This window comes from Chlorocebus sabaeus, chromosome 1, assembly GCF_047675955.1.
Source record: "Chlorocebus sabaeus isolate Y175 chromosome 1, mChlSab1.0.hap1, whole genome shotgun sequence".
NCBI classification, from domain to species: domain Eukaryota; kingdom Metazoa; phylum Chordata; class Mammalia; order Primates; family Cercopithecidae; genus Chlorocebus; species Chlorocebus sabaeus.
Genome location: NC_132904.1, coordinates 42599203 through 42617421, shown reverse-complemented (window position 1 = coordinate 42617421; position 18219 = coordinate 42599203). Strand labels below are relative to the sequence as shown.

Sequence of the window (18219 nt, the reverse complement as noted above, 5' to 3'; positions counted from 1 at the left end):
TTGAGACTCCCTGTGAAATAAACTCAGATATGCTGATCATTGATATGCAAGATACTAGTATTTGGCTAAAATTTTGCTATAATGTAATTTAGTGTAGTCAATGATAGCTTATTATTTTACAGTTATTAGTATGATTGGTGCTTATCTATAACTATACTGAGATTCAACCTGAACTGCATAAACACATTAAATAGAGCAATAAATAAACTAAATACAACTTGTAAAAATACAGAATTCTTTTAACCAAAGACCTTCTTATATAAATTTTAAGAAAGATACAAACAATTTATATTGCTTCTATATTGAATATAAGCATGTTAAAGGCATTTCAATGAAATGATTTTTCTGATGGCTCTAGGTGATAGAGAATCCCATGTGTAGCTCTCACAGAGGTAGACATCCTTGAATGGTTTCAGGATGTCCAGCCGGATATAAACAGGATTTTTAAAAATTTCCAGGAATGACTGAAATTTCTGCTTGGAAAATACATCCTTCTAGAATAGGTTGGTTATTTGATAGTTGGCTGGATAAGCTCATTAACATTCCTAGAAGTTACAGGGTTCCTTTAAAAGTTCAGTGACCCACTAGTCAGAATGGCTATTGTTAAAAAATCAAGAAATAACAGATACTGGTGAGGCTATGGAGAAGAAAGAATGCTTATACACTGTTGGTGGGAGTGTACATTAGTTCAGGCATTGTGGAAGACGGTGTGGCAATTCCTCAAAGATGTAAAAATAGAAATACCATTCGACCCAGCAATCCCATTACGGGGCATATGTCCAAAGGAATAGAAATCATTCTTTTATAAAGACACATGCATGTATATGTTCATTGCAGCACTGTAGCAAAGACATGGAATCAACCTAAATGCCCATCAGTGATAGATTGGATAAAGAAAATGTGATACATATATATAATAAAATACTATGGAGCCATAAAGAATGACAAGATCATGTCCTTGGCAGAAATATGGATGAAGTTGAAGGCCCATTATGGTTAGCAAACTAATACAGGAACAGAAAACCAAATACCCCATGTTCTCACTTTTAAGTTGGAGATAAATTATCAGAATGCACAGATACATAGAGGGAAACATCACACACTGGGGCCTTTTGGAGGATGGAGGGTGGAAGGAGGGAGAGGATCAGGAAAAACGACTAGTGGATATTAGGCTTAATACCTGGATGATGAAATAATGTGTACAACAAGCTCATATTACATAAGTTTATGTGTGCAACAAACCTGCACTTGTGTCTCTGAACTTAAAAGTTAACGAAGAAAAGTTCAGTGACCTAAATGCTGAGAGAAAAAGAATATGAGAACCAGAGGGAACTACGAAGATCATATAGGACAGTGATTTTATAGTGTAGTTTGCAGACCAGTATACAAATAAGAATGAGAGTTATATGAAGAATTTCTTAAAACTGTAGACTCTTGGGCCCAAGCTGAGACTGCTAAATCGGTATCTTTGGGAATAAACTGAGGGGTTGTGACTACAAAAAAGCATTCCAGGTGATTCCTCTTGCCACTAAAGATTGAAAACCACTGTCATAAAGCAGTGTCTCCACAACTGAAGTGACATAATATGGCACAGAGTACATATTTACTGAGTAAGTGAGTGAGTCAAGAAAATTATTTGGAAATAAAGAATATAAAACGTTAAAATTTTCATGTCTTTGGAGTGGACTAAAGAAAGATTCGTTTCATAAGATTGATCCAGTTTAAGTGATAACAAATATGTTGTCATTTTCAGTTTGCTCATATTAGCATAATAATAATGTGCTCCTCACAGATCTGTATAAGTATTGTTCAAATTAACTTCAATTACAGTTCATGTTTTTCGCTTCTGTGCATCTTTCACATTTATATATGTTCCAGGAATAAGCTTCTAGAACACAAAAAGAATTTCATCAGGACATTTGTATGCTGATTTGTATCCATTTGTACATTTCAAGAACAATGGTTAGTGCATTCTTGGCTTCAAGCTCAGGTTTTCACTTGGAACAATTTTGCTCAAATTTTTAAGGCTTTATGTTTAGCTTGCCAAATTTAGAAATGTATTTAATTAAATTTAAATTATAATACTGCAAAAATATAACTTCTAGATTTGTTTTGTTTGCTTATTTGCTTTTAATTTTGCTTTTATAGGAAAGCAAGTAACAGCAATGGATTCAATCCTAGGAGAATAGCACTGTCATACCAAATTCCTATTAGACTCAACTTATAGTTAGGTTTAGCATTTTTTTTTTCCAATATAAAGTATTTTGGAGTAAAACCAACATCTCTCTGAAACAAAGACAAAAATTGGCTGTTAATGTTTAGAATTATCAAATGGATATAGTATTGAATTAATCATTTCAAAAGTGAATACAGCTCTTCCTTCCAGAAAGATGGAGTAGAAAAAGTTTTCCCTATTCATTTTGCTACCTATGGTTAAAACTCTTGGAAACTCTGTATAAAACAAACATAAGAAGGCTTTGAAAGTTAAAGATAAGAAGGCAGAGCAGCTAGCAACCTCAAGACTCAAAGTTTGCTCTTTGCTTGACATATTGCAGAACAGGTGAGGGAGAAGCCAGCAGTCCAGAAATGCTAAGTGATACAACCAAATAAAACCTCAAAAAATGTCTACTATCTCTAGCCAATGGAACAGGAAAAGAGTCAACTAGAAATAGAGTAAACTTTTAGTCAATAACTGCTCTATTACAGCCAAACACCACAGAAAAATACTGTGGCCCTACACCAACCTTTATACTATTGCTCAAGTGGGGAGACTAGACTGTCACCCCCACCTGTTGGTAACAAAGTGCCATAACTCCCTGTTTTGTGTCAGAAGAGGCTGACTGGGGAGCCAGGACTTTCATTTCCACTGGGGGATAACACATCCCTTCCCCCTACACCCCTGCATGGTGTTAATGGAGTCCATGGGGGGAGCCTGAACTTCTACTATCACAAGTGGTACTAAGATGCCACAACCCTTCTCTGATGGGGTGGTGACAGAGGTGGCCTGATGGAGACTCAGGAATTTCACCACCACCTGGAGGTAAAGAAGTCACTTCCACCCCACACTCTACCATGGTGTGGAGATGATAGAGGTCACTTGGGAGCAGTAATGAGGTACCCTTGCCTTTCTCAGCAAGGTTGGGATCAGGGAAGGTCTAGTGATAAGTTTGAACTTCCACCCCCACCCAGCAGCAATGAGAATATTTTCATCAATACTCATTTCATCAATACTCCTCAATACTCATTTCATCAATACTCAATACTCTACACAGAGGCAGAGAGAGGAATCTGGACTTCTACCTCCACTGTGTAGTGAGGCATCACCCTGCTTAACTCAATAGAGTGGTGTCACAGAAGCCTTGCTAAAACAGAAGATTTAAATAATATCCAGAGTCTCATCATACCTAAAAGTTCACATTTCTGGAGAAAATCACTCATAATACTAAGAACTAGAAAAATCTCTATATGAGTAGGAAAAGACAGTAAACAGGGCCAATGATGAGGTGACAGCAAAAAACAGAAGTTACAAAGAAGAACAAGATGGACATTTTTAGAATTGAAAAATAGAATAACTTAAAAAAAAAATCAGCTAAATGGAGCTGCTAGAGGTAGAATCATTGAATTTGAAGATAAAAAAGTAGAAATTACCCAATCCAAACTGCAGAGAGAAATAGATTGAGAAAAAAAATGAACAGAGTCTCAGGGACCTGTGGGACTGTAACAAAAGATCCCACATTTGTTTCATTGGAGTGCTAAGAGAGGAGGAAGAGAGGGAGCTAAAAAAAACAAAAAACAAAAATAAATAAACAAAAAAAAACACAGGATAACATTTATTTGTCAAAAGACATAAACTTACAGATTCAAAAAGCTGAAGGAACCGTAATCAGGATAAACTCAAAGAAATTCAGAAATTCACATGAATCAAACTAAAACTAGTTTTGAATACTAGACAATGAACCAATCTTGAAGGTAGTGAGAGAGGCACATCACTTTAACTATAGGGGAAACATAATTAAAATGATAGCAGATTTTTTGTCATAAACTAGACAGGCTAAAGAAGTTGTACAAAATTTTTCCAATGCCCTCCAAAAATATCAATCCAGAATTCTATAGCTGTATTAGTCTGTTTTAATACTGCTATAAAGATGCTACCTAACACTGGGTAATTTATCAAGGAAAGGGGTTTAATTAACTCATGGTTCCTCATGGCTGGGGAGGCCTTAGGAAACACATAATCATGGCAGAAAGCAAAGGGGAAGGAGGCACTTTCTTCACCAGGTAGCAGGACAAAGAGACAGTGTGCACAGGAAACTAGCACTGCCTGCATGATCTAATCACCCCCCACCAGATTCCTCCCTCAACACATGGGATTACAATTTGAGATGAGATTTGGGTGGGGACACAGAGCCAAATCATATTATTCTGCCCGTGGTCCCTCTCAGATCTCATGTTCTTTTCACATTTCAAAAACCATTGTGCCTTCCCAACAGTTCCCTAAAATCTTAACTCATTCCAACATTAACCCAAAGTCCAAGTCCAAACTCTCATCTGAGACTAGGCAGGTCCCTTCTGCCTGTGAGCCTGTAAAAGCAAAAGCAAGTTAGTTACTTCCAAGATGCAATGAGGGTACAGGCATTGGGTAAATGTTCCCATTCAAAATGGGAGAAATTGGCCAAAACAAAGGGGCCATAGGCCTTTTTCAAGTTCAAAACCAGGTAGGGCAGTCATTAAATCTTAAAGCTCCAAAATCTCCTTTGACTCCTTGTCTCATATCCAGGGGATACTGTTGCAAGGGGTGGGTTCCCACAGACCTGTGCAGCTCTGCTCCTATGGCTCTGCAGGGACAACCCCTGTGGCTCTTTTCATAGGCTGGCCTTGAGTGTCTGTGGCATTTCCAGACACGTGATGCAAGCTGTGGGTAGATTTACCTTTCTGGAATCTGGAGGGTGGTGGTCCTCTTCACACAGCACCATTAGACAGTGCCCCATTGCGGATACTGTGTGAGGGCTCCAACCCCACATTTCCCCTCCGCATTGTCCTAGTAGAGGTTCTCCATAAGGACTGTGCTCCTGCAGCAGGCTTCTGCTGGGACATCCAGGTGTTTTTATAAATCCTCTGAAATTTAGGCAGAGGCTCCCAGAGCTTGACTCTTGTCTTCTGCACACCTGCAGGGCCAGCACCACATGAAAGTTGCCAGGGCTTGGGGCTTGCACCCCCTGATGCAATGGCCTGAATTGTATGTTCACCCTTTTTAGCCATGGCTGGAGCTGGAGTGGCTGGGATGTAGGGCACCCAGGTTTCTAAACTGTTTTATAGTGAAATTAAAAAATGTAACTGTCTGTTGTGGTTCTCTATATATGCAGATAAATATTTAATACAAGTGTATTATAAACAAAGAAGTTTTGGGGCTGTAAAGGTAATTAAGGGTTTTCTATTTCAGTTGACTAGTAAAGTATGTACACATCTAGACTGTGATAAATTTATATATATATTACGTAATATCAAGAGCAACCATTTAAAAAACTATACAATGAAATGTACTCAAATAAAATTATAAAAAATGTTCCAGTAACCCACAGAAATTCCTGAAAAATAAAACAGAAACATAGACATGGGGAATAAACCAAAAACAAAAAAAGATAAAATGGCACAATTAATTCCTAATACATCAGGAATGTCATGAAATGTAAATGGTCTAAGCATACCAATTAAAAGACAGATTTGCAAAGTGGAGTAAAAACATGATAATAAATGCATCAAAAAAACTACATTATCACAATAAATTTATACAAACATTAATTATAATAAAGGAGTGCTACATTAATATATGTAAAGAATACTTTAGAGAAAATAAAATTACCAGGACATAGTGGGATGTTAATTATGATAAAAGGGTCTATCCAATAAGAACCTATAGCAGTACTAAAGGAGCATGCACAAAATAACAGCATCATAATATGTTAATCAAAAACTAATAAAAAAGAAGTATTACACAAAATCTGTAATTATAACTAATTATAACTGGATACCTCAGTATCCCTATAGATGGAACAACTAAATAGAAAACCAGCAAGGACATGGATAAACTCAACATCATCAACCAATAGGATGTCACTTATATTTATAGACTACTCCACCTAACAACAGTAGAATATTTCAAGTGATGAAAGAATATATACTGTATTAATTTGTTTTCACACTGCTATAAAGAACTACCTGAGACTGGTTAATTTATGAATAAAAGAAGTTTAATTGACTCACAGTTCCACAGGCCTAACAGGGAGCATGATTGGAAGGCCTCAGGAAACATGATTATGGCAGATGGCGAAGGGGAAGCAACCATGTCTTTACCATGACAGAGAAGGAGAGAGAGAGAGAGCAAGGGGGGAAGTGCCACACTTTTAAACCATCAGATCTCATGAGGACTCACTCACTATCATGAGAAAAGCATGGGGGACACCATCCCCATGATCCAATTACCTCCTACCAGGTCCCTCTCCTGACACATGGGTATTACAATTCTAGATGAGATTAGGGTTGGGACACAGAATCAAACCATATTATATACCAAGATAGACTGTATCCTGGGCCATAAAACAAACCTCAACAAATTTGAAAGAATTGAAATCATACAGAGTGTGTTTTCTGATCACAATAGAATAAAGTTAGAAATGTAACAGGAGCATGTACAACTTCTAAATAATCTAGAGGGTCAAAGAAGTTCTCAAGGAGAGGGGTGGGGGACAAATAAAATTGAACTAAATAAAAGGGAAATTGGAACATATCATCATTTGAGAGATGTAGCCAAAGCAGCAATGAGAAGGAAATTTGTAGCAATAAATGTTTATATTAGTAAGGAGGAGAAGTCTCAAATATGTAATAAGCTTCCAACTTAAGAAAATAGAGGCCGGGAGCGATGGCTTACACCTGTAATCCCTGCACTTCGGGAGGCCAAGGCGGGTGGATCACCTGAGGTCAGTAGTTCAAGACCAGCCTGTCCAACATGTTAAAACCCAGTCTCTGCTAAAAATATAACAAATTAACCAGGCATGGTGGCAGATGCCTGTAATCAAAGCTACTCCAGAGGCTGAGGCAGGAGAATCGCTTGAAACCAGGAGGCAGAGGTTGCAGTGAGCTGAGATCACACCATTGCACTCCAGCCTGGGCAACAAGAGTGAAGCTCTGTCTCTAAATAAATAAATAAATAAATAAATAGGAAAGTAGAGCAAAACAAGCCCAAAGCAAGTAGAATAAGGAAATAATAATAAAAGCAATTGAAAACCAGAAAGTGTTAGAGACAATAATTTAAACCAAAAGCTGTTTCTTTGGAAAGATACATAAAATTGGCAAACCTCTAGCCAGACTGGCAGAAAGGGGATTGGGCTGGGACATACATAACCAATATCAGGAATAAAACAGGACATATCAATAAGGACTCTGTAGATACCAAAAAGATAATAAAGGAATACTACTAACAGCTCTACACACATAAATTTGACAACTAAGATGAAATGGACCAATTCCTCAAGAAGCACAAACAACTATAATCCACTCAACATTAAAACAATAATTTGAATAGCCCTGTAGCTACTAAGTAAACTGAATGTGTAATTTTTAAATTCTCCTAAAAGGCATCTCCAGGCTTAAATGGTCTCATTGGAGAATTCTACCAAATGTTTAAAGAAGAATTAACATTAATTTTATACAATATCTTCCAGAAAATAGAAGAAAAAAAGATGCTTCTCAATTCATGTCAGAGCCCTACTTTACTTTGGTACCAAAAGAGACAGACAGTTAAAAACAAAACAAAATAAAACAAAACAAAAAAACAAAACTACAAATTGTATCTCTCATGTATGTAGAAACAAAAATCCTTAGTAAAATATTAGCAAATAAAATTCAGTAATATAAAAATAATTATGCAACATAGCCAGGTGGGTTTACTGTATCGATGTAAGGCTCCATTCATTTGTGTGTGTGTGTGGGAAGGGACAGAGTTTTGCTCTGTCACCCAGGCTGGAGTGGAGTGGTGTGATCTTGGCTCACTGCAACCTCCACCTCCCAGGTTTAAGCGATTCTCCTTCCTCTCCCAAGAAGCTGGAACTACAGGTTCCACCACACCCAGCTAATATTTATAATTTTAGTAGGGATGGGGTTTCACCACATTAGTCAGGCTGGTCTCGAACTCCTGACCTCAAGTGATCCACCTACCTTGGCCTCCCTAAGTGCTGAGATTACAGGCGTGAGCTACTGCGCCTGGTCTCCATTCATTTTTTTGAAAAACAATTGACATAATTCACCAAATGCTAAAGAATAAAAATCATGTGATTTTTATTAGAAAAAAGTATTGTCAAAATTTAACTGCCATTTATTAAAAACAAACACAAACTCTCAGAAAATCAATAATAGAGAGGAACCACTTTAACCTGATAAGGAGCATCCACACAACACTTACACTAACAGTATACTTAATAGTAAAAGACTGAATACTTTCTTCCTAAGATCAGGAACAAGGCAAAATGTCCTCACTTACCCTTCTCATTAAATATAGTACTGACGGTTATTGCAATAAGACAAGAAAATAAAAGGAAAGGTATGCGGATCAGAAAGGGACAAATAAAACTCTCCCCATTTCCAGGTGACATGACAAAATACATAGAAAATCCCAAGAAATCTACAAAATTAAAGACAGAAACAAAATTTCCTGCAACTGAGTTTAAGAAGGTTGTAAAAAATGAGAAAATTATATAGAAATTAGTTATATTTCTATATACTAGTAATAAGAATGTGGAAACTCAAATTGGTATATAGTTAAAATGTCTGTATGACATTTCATAGACATAGGCAAGATTATTCAGAAAATTTTATGGAAATACAAAGGAAGTAGAAGAGAAAATGATTGTGAAAAAAAGAAGAAAGTGGGAGAAAACCCTCTATCTCATTTTAAGACTTGTTTTTTAGCTGCAGTATAATGAAGACTGTGTGATATTTGGAGAAGGATAGGCATGTAGATTAATGAAATAGAATAGAGATCCCAGAAATAGTCCCACACAAGTACAGCCAAATGATTTTGGACAAATATGCAAAAGCAATTCAACGGAACAAACAGGCTGGAACATTTGTATATTCGTAGGCAAACTTATGAACTTAACCTGATTTTATAACTTATACAAAAATTAATTCAACATTGATCATAGACTAAATGTAAAACATAAAACTATACAATTTTATGAAGAAAAAATGGATCAAACTGTTTGGAAATTAGGTCTTGGTGAAGAGTTTGTAGTCATGTCATATCTGCAAACAAAAACAGTAACGAAAAGCAGTGATAAATTGGAGTTTATCAAATGTAAGAATTCTTGTTCTGTGAAAGATCCTATTATGATGATGAGCAGACAGGCTACAGACTGGGATAAATATTTGCATATCCTATATCAGACAAAGGACTTGTATCTGTGATTTATAAAGAACCCATACAATTTAAATATTTTACACAAAAAATCTGCCCAATTAGAAAGTGGGCAAAATACATGTTGAGATCTTTCACTAAAGAGGAAATATGATGGCAAATAAACATATGAAAAGAACTTCAATATCACTAGCCACTAAGAAATGCAAAATAAGATCTAAGTAGATATCAGTATATGCCTATTAGAAGAGCTAAAATATAAAATAGTGACAATACAACTTACTGGTAAGGGTGCAAAGAAACTAGATATCTCATACATTGCTGGTGAAATATAAAATGATACAGTCATTCTGGAAAACTGTTGGGCAGTTTCTTAAAAACCTAAATTGTAATTTTCATGTCAGTTGGGTAATCATATTCTTGGGGATGTATCCAGCAGAAATGTAAACGTATATTCACCTGCAAAACCTAAACACAGATATTCATAGCAGCTTTATTTGTAGTAGCCAAAACTGGAAATAACCTAAATGTCCTATAGCAGGTGAATAAAGTGTGGCACAATCTTATCATGTAAAACTACTCATCAGTAAAAAGGAATGAACTATTAATAAACACAACTTGGATAGATCTCCAGGACATTATGCTAAGTGGAAAAAAAAATCTTAAAGGAACACATATGTTATGATTCCATTTTTATGACACTCCTGAAATGACAGTATACAGATGGAGAACAAATTAATGATTTCTAGGGACTTGGATGTTGAGGGGAAGGAAAATGGACATAAATTTAAAAAGGTGGTATGAGGGAGATCTTTGTGGATGAAATAGCTCTATGCCTTGACAGGGCTGAGTCTTACCCAAACTTACCAATGTGACAAAATTACTTTCAACTATACAGACACATTACTCGTGTCAACTTCCTGATTATTATGTTTTACTATGGTTATGTAAGATGAAAATAACCATTGGAGGAGACTGGGTAGGGGTTACATGGGATCTCTGTGTATTATTTTGGCAAATTCCTGTGAAGCTATAGTTATTGCAAAATAAAAAGTTAAAAAAAGTGAATACAACTTATTTCACTTTCCTCAATGCTAAATTATATTTTTTCTGACACTCAAATGCAATGAAAACAGGCTCTACACATTGCGGTCTTTTTTTTTTTTTTTTTTTTTAACCCCATCTATGGACAGGAGGCAGGCAATTTTCAAAAAAAATAAGTATTATAGCATATTCATTCAACTATTGGATTGAGGCAGAATTGACTAGAAATCAATGGATTTTGTCCAGCAACAAATTTATAGATATTATGAATGTTTAGGCTTTTACAAGACAGAAGAATATGTAGGAATTCTAGGTTCATTATTTCAAAATTATTTTATACTTTGAAAGGGTCTTCTGTACTTTCATGATTGCTTAAATATTTAAAGAGCTATTCTAGTTTTACCTCTGATTTACAATTAGTATGAGTCCATCATTGGACATTGTTACAATCTTTTTGGAAATCAGAAAATGCATGTGAATTAAACATGTATGACATTATTAACATACTTATTATATGATTACTCGATAGTAACAAACATTAATTTTAAAAAGCCAAAATTTATTGAGAACTTCCCTTGTATTATTTAATCTCACTATATGGATGTTATGGTTTGGAGAGGTTAACTTGCTGAAGTTTACAAATGTAATCAGTTTTACATATGTATTTAATGGGTTTTATATAATTGAAGAAAAAAGTTATGAGGCAAACTGAAACTATATAAATTGTTTTATTGTTATATCTCCTATGTTTTGGAGCTGGGATTCTGAACACAGGTAATCTGATTCTAAAGCTCCTTATTCACTGTTTAATATTTCTTTAAGAATGCTGTTTTAAGAATTGTGTCTGAAAGTACATCAAGGATTCTCGTTTTGCCTAAGACTAAGCTTAGTAAGAAATGAGACAATGACATACTCAGCAAAATAGTTATTTTATTTTACATTCTGCAAAGTGAAGTTATAACGATGTCTTTTGATTGGAAATCAGAGCAAAGATTTTTCCTAAAGGGAGAGATTGTAAAGTGACTAGCCTGGTTGCTTTTGAATATATGGTTTTCTTCTATCCTTCTGTAAGCAAAACAACTAACATTTCTCTAGGATAATTGGAAAAACTTATCAGGAGTCAATATAAATGAAGCTATAATAAATTTATTTATTGTCTTAGTAGAAATATAGCTGCACAGTGTATTTTTAGAGGCCACTATTTCAGAGTTAAGTGATCAAGATGCTTGTTAACTTCATTTGCTATCTGTTGTATTTAGACAAGCTAGTGGAATTCATTCAAGGTCCACAAGTAGATATAATCACATATAAGTGGATTCTAATTATAACTGTATTTTAGGCCTGTATTTACTCACAGATTCTCAGTCTTCTCACTCCCTCCCCCACCCCCGTTTCAGTATTACATTAGTACAATAGATTGCATTATCTTGTAATTTATATTAAATATAGTAGTATGAAAATTGTATGTTTTCAAAATTATCTTTCATTCTCTTTTAAAGAACACAGAGAAATTACTGCCTTTTGGCACATTCTGTTACTTTACTTTTGTAGCACTGGGTATATTTCCAAGGTTCTCTTTGAGTATGTTTTAAATATGTCTGTCGCACATTTTATCTGCTATTTTGAAAACGGATTTGCCCAGCATTATTTGGGCGTAATGAGATACTGATTGTGATTTTTCCAAGAATAAGGTAAGTGAATTCCAATCTGGACATGAATTTCCAATCATTTCTGTTAGTTGCTGTCTCTCCGTATCTGCCTGTCACTAGAGACTGCTGAGAAGTGATTGAGTGTTATCTCAGGTCTGTGTCCTGTGTTGTGTGGACCATCATGTAACCTGAGGAACTGGGAATCTACCATACACAGAGGGAGGCATCCCTATTGTGTTAATTATAAGTGGTTTATGTGTATTTTTATACATGTATGGCTTTTTTTGGAGGGGTTATAAATTCAAATTCTTAAGAATCCTGATGGTGTATTTTCCAAGGTATTCCCTTTAATGATTTCAAATAATTGTTGAAGGGCATAAAATAGCTGATTAATTCTGCCCTTCCTGTTGGTCCTGTTCAGGATGCAGCATCATAAAAAGATTAGACCTCCTTGTTATTTCTCAGTAATGTAGTAGTTCTTAACCATTTCTTGTATCTGATTTTTTTTTATGATTTGAGAAAGCTACCTCCCAAATACTACTTCTCTCTGAAGCTCACTGTCTGTCTTCACGGCACAGACAAACACACCCTGCGCCACAGACACATTTACAGATACATAGGACACATACATGGACACACATGCCTATGTATACATATATATATATATATATATATATATATATATATATATACCTACAGTTTTGCATATGATTTAACATGGTTCCAGATTAAATGTTTCTGCATAGAGATTACAGAGTTTTTGTTACTAAAATGTAAAAGTTCCCTTTGCTCCACCTGCACTATTAATAACAACATTATATCTTCCCTGGTACTGTTAGCAGAGCCTGAGCAGCAGAGAGACCAGCTTTCTCATCAATGAAGAAACAACGGTAAGCAACAACCAGTACTATCCTTTCTTGCATGGACACAGATGGGGCATTTTTTGTAGTCTGCAATGGTGATGCTCTTTTCCAGTTCAGTTATTTGACATGCTCTCATACACGGTATTTGATAATGTATTACTTTAGGAAAAAAAATCAGTTTCTTTGAGGGGGGAAACACATCAGATGTATCAATAAGAATGACACGCTAAGTATAACACTTTGCTTGGATTTTATTTTTTCTATGAGAAAATGAAGAGTCTAAGAGGTGTAATGGCTTGACCAATGTTATCAATATGTTTAAGAGGCTGATGCTTGACTAGCACTCAAGTTTCTGAGGCTTAGTTCAGTATTCTTTCTCTATTGCATCACTCTTCTTGTCTCTAAGTACATGCCTGCAGATAATCATGAAAAATTACAATTCATTTAAAAATCAAACTTAAATGTCAATTAAAAGGCTGGTAAAGGGACCCGAACATTTTCATTAGTTGCCTAGTAAGTACAAAATTCCATTTGGGAAGATAGGGAAATAGAGTTATATTCTTATACTGATAATTTTAGCAAGGATGATAGTTTGCTTTTCACTAGGGTACTAATCTTTAGTGTTCTGGAATGAGGATTGTGATATTGATCAAATTAAAACAATTGAAATGTTGTTGGTTTGTTTTCTTTTTAAATTTATTTTTACTTTTTTTTTTTTTTTTTTTTTTAACTACATAAAGCATTTTTACATGATTCCAAAGTTGAAATCTACAGATCAGATAACATTTAGGTGAGCCTAAAGCTTATACAATTTTGGTATCACTCTTTAAGAAACATATGGAAAAATATTTTACTTTAAAGCATTTACGAAAATATTTTACCATGAGAACACATTGTTAGAGTCCTTCCTAAACCCTTGGAAGGGGCAGATGCAAGTAAGATGCCCTGAAGATCATACTTTATTAGCTTGAAGGTAAATCTATCTTAGGTTAAAAATATGAAACAAAGTGTTTTCAGAGAAATCTTTCTTCTTTGTCCTCTCAGTCTTTTTATATAATAGTTACCATTTTTGTTTGGTTTATTTTTCCAATGCTATTACAAATGTTGCTAAAATGAATACTCTTGGGAATTAGTCTTATAATATTTTGGTCATTTTATTTTTCTACATGGAATTCATTTATCAGAGAATAAAGGTATATGTAATTTGTAATTTTCATGTATGTTGCCAAATTCCCCTGCCTTTTGTGTTTGTAACAAACCTATGAGAGTGCCTGTTTCCCACAACCCTATCAGCAGTGTGTTGTTACACTTCTAGATTCTTGCCTGTCTCATGGTAGTGAGATAGATAATGGCTATTGGGAGCTATTTCACTTAGCACAGTTCTTAGTATCATTTAAAATTGCATTTCTCACAACATATATGAGATATTCATCTTTTTCTGCATTGAGTGGTCATTTAAATTTATTTTGCTAGATCACTCTGTTCATATATCTTGTCCATTTGCTGTCAGAGTTTTCTTTTTACTCTTGATTTTTTTTGGAGCTCTTTACATATTTATTGTTATCTCCTTGCCTGTGACAGAAGTTGCAGATACTTTCCCCAAATATGTTAAATACATATAATTTAATTTTTTAATTCTAAATGACTTTAAAATGATGTATGGTATTTGATTCACTAAGGTTGACATTGTCTTTGATTAAATAGTAATTTGTTTAACATTAGGCTTCTTTTTAAAAATATACTTTGTTTTAATATTGTTTTATATTTTATTATAAAGAAAATCTAAACAGCGTTTCTTATACCCCACACTCATTTTCTCCTATTATTAGAATCTTACATTAGTATGGTACATTTGTAACAATAAACCTATATTGGTGCATTATTATCAAATAAAGTTCATGCTTTATCCAGATTTCCTTAGTTTTCCCCTAAGATCCTTTTCCTATTCCAATATCTCATTGAGGATGCAGCATTGCATTTAGTAGTCATGTCTCCTCAGGCTCCTCTTGGTTGTGACAGTTTCATGTACTTTTGGTTTTTATATCCTTCACAGCTTTGACAAGGAGTACTGGTCAGGTATTTTGTAGAATGTCCTTCAATTGGGACTTTCCTGATTTTTTTTTTTTTTTTTTTTTATGATTAGACTTGGATTATGTGTTTTTGGAGGAAGGTAATAGAAGTGTCGTTCTCTTCATGTCATATCAAGGGTATATTCTATCAACATGACTTAATCACCCTTAATGTTTTAACCTTGATTACCTGGCTTGAAGTAACGTTTAACAGATTTCTTCACTGTAAAGTTACTCTTTTGTTTTTTTCTCCCTTTCCATACTGCATTCTTCGGATGAAAGTCACTATTTGCAGCCTACACAAAAGGATTGGGATTATGCTCTCCCTCCTTATAGGTGAATCCATTATTTGGAATTGTTTTTTGTGTGTGGGAGATCTTTCTTCCTTTCTTTTTGTCAGTATGTACTTCTGGATATTTATTTTATGCTTTATGTTATAAACCAGTTATAAACCAAATACTACTTTATTTTCTTGCTCAAATTGTTCTAGCTTTGTCTATTGGAAGTTTTTTTTTGTGACAACGTCTTGCTCTGTTGCCCAGATGGAGTCCAGTGGCATGATCATAGCTCACTGTGGCCTTAGACTCCTGGGCTCAAGTAATCCTCTCACCTTGGCCTCCCTGAGATTACAGGAGTATACCACCACACCCAGCTAATAATAATAATAATAATAACCACACCCAGCTAATAATAATAATAATAATAATTATTATTATTGTTATTATTATTTTGAAAATTGGATCTCACTGTGTTGGTCACGCTGCTCTCAAATTTCTGGGCTCGAGCAGTCTTCCCATCTCAGCTTTCTGAGTGGTTGGAATTACAAGACATAAGCCATATCACTTGGCCAGGAGCTTTTCAGTTGACTCCTGTATTCCCTTGGCATACCCCTATTGTTGTGCTTAGTTTTGTTTTGAGTATTTTCCTACTTTCTGACAAGATGCTCCAAGCTCATCTGGTACATTTCCTGCCTCAGTCCTAGAATCAACTGTGTGCCCAAGGAATGTTTTTTTTTTTTTTCTTTTCTATCATAGAAATATCACAAAAGAAAAATCTGTATAAATCAGGGTCCTGTTAGGCCTACTCAGTGTAGGATAATTTAAGAAGGACTTCATAAAGACTTTTACAAAAATGGAGTATAAGGGAATCTCTGTATATATAGGTCTAGTACTCTTGAATTTATTAAAATCCATAGAACTGAAGGGAATAGTGTAAGGAGCACTTATTGGAACCCAAAAGGAAAAAGTCATATACCAAAGACATTATCAGGGGGCACAATGACCTTTAGTGAGGGGACACAGCCTTCCTGAATTCAACCTTAGGAAGGAAAACACTATCTATTCTTTCCATTCATTCATGAGAAGCAAGAGGTCAAGGGAGCTCTTTGGTTACCTGCACAGGACAAAAGCAGGGTGGAGAGGAGTGGAGAGTGAATGTGCTTGGATAAACCAACGGAATATCACTGGATATGTTTTTGGGTAAAAAAATAGAGTCTTGCGGTTTCTACTGTGATTATTATGACAGAAACTCAATATCAATTATTTTATAAATATAGAATAATTAATGTAATTTAAAATTCTATTTGAAATAAAATAGTGAAAAGTGGATGAGTACCTAAATAGTTACACAGATTGTGAGTATAGAAAGGTCAGTAAAGCCACTGAATGAAATATAGCAAGATGGAAACTATTATGCTTAAGATAACCTATCTTAAAGTGACTACTATACGGGACTGGACAGAATAGTTAGGTAAGTATTTAGAGTTTAGTAAGCAAAGAATGGGAATTGAAAAGATACACTAAAGTTTGCTTAAATAATGACAGATATGCAATTAGCAGATTTTGGAGTATGGGCCTTGTTAACCTCAAGGATGATATTCCAAATATTTAATAACTGATATGGCATAGGCACAAACCAATCAGAAGGGGCCTTTGAGTAAAATGACAGGAAGCAATTAGTATGAATATTAGCACAGTATTTATAATTGATATGTAAATATATTTAGATATTATCACCTTATGATACAGTCATTAATTCAGTCTCCTAGTGATTTCATCCAGTTTCATGGCTTTAAATACAATTGATATGCCATCACAATTCTCAAATTTAAGTTTCGAGTGTAGTCATTTCTCCTCAACTTCAGTTTTAAATATCCAAATGCTTTCTTATTATATGCATGTGGATGTCTGAAAGATATCTCAAGATTAATATGTCCAAAATGTAATTCTTGATCTTCCCCTACCAAAAAGCCTGTTTGTCTGAAGTCTTTTGCATCTCAGCAACAACACGCAATATATTCTTTTCATTGCTCAAGTCCGAAATTTAAAAAAAAAGGTTTTATCTTCATTGGTTCTACATTAGACACAATAAAATTCACCCTTTTTAAGTGTGTAGTTTGATGAGTTTTAACAAAATTTATGTAGAAGATTTCCTTTTCCTCAAAAAGTTCCCCTTAGCAGTTTTCCTCCTACCCTATTCTAGGCAAGTGCTGATTTTTTTTCTTCCTAATATAATATATAAATGGAATTTTACAGTATACACTAGTTTGTATCTGGCTTCTAGCTGCTTTTGCTCATCATAATGCTTCTAAGACTCATCCAAAACTCCAATATTACTAGTATATTGATTCTTTTTGAATATATCTGTACTGGAGATATCATTGTTTATTTTATTTTATGGCTCAGTAATATTTCATTTTATGGATATACTGAAATTTATTTGTCTACTCACCCATTGATGGATATTTGGATAGTTTTCAGTTTGAAGACCATAATGAATAAGGCTGTTATGAACATTCATGTAAGAAGTGTTTTTAGAGACATATGTTTTCATTAATCTTGGGTAATTTCCTAGGAGTAGAATTTCTGGGTCATGTGGAAAATATAGGTGTAACTTTATGTAAAACTGTCACACTATTTTTGAAAGTGGTTGTACCATATTTTATTCCTACCAGCAATGTATAAGAATTCTATTTGCTGTACATCTTCACCAGCATTTGATATTGATATTGATAGCTTTTTAATTTCAGTAATTCTAGTGGATGAGTAGTAATATCTTGTGATTTCAACTCTCATTTCTTTTATAAATAATGATGTTGCCCATCTTTTCATGGGCATATTGGACATTCATAGATCTTTTGTGAACCATTCAAATCTTTTCTGCATTAAAAAAAATTGAGTTGATTA

General features: G+C 34.5%; 1 protein-coding gene across 5 annotated transcripts in view; it reads left to right on the top strand.

The window, feature by feature from the left end:
- The window catches only part of ANO5 (anoctamin 5), a 100786-nt gene that overhangs the window by 13457 nt on the left and 69110 nt on the right, over nt 1–18219 (top strand). For 3 of the 5 annotated variants that reach the window (XM_037999570.2, XM_008004181.3, XM_073017754.1), the window contains exon 3: nt 12942–12992. In XM_037999570.2, the coding sequence (XP_037855498.2) occupies nt 12942–12992 (51 nt within the window). The remainder of the gene's footprint in view (nt 1–12941; nt 12993–18219) is intronic. The other 2 variants (XM_037999571.2, XM_008004186.3) reach the window with 1 other exon arrangement.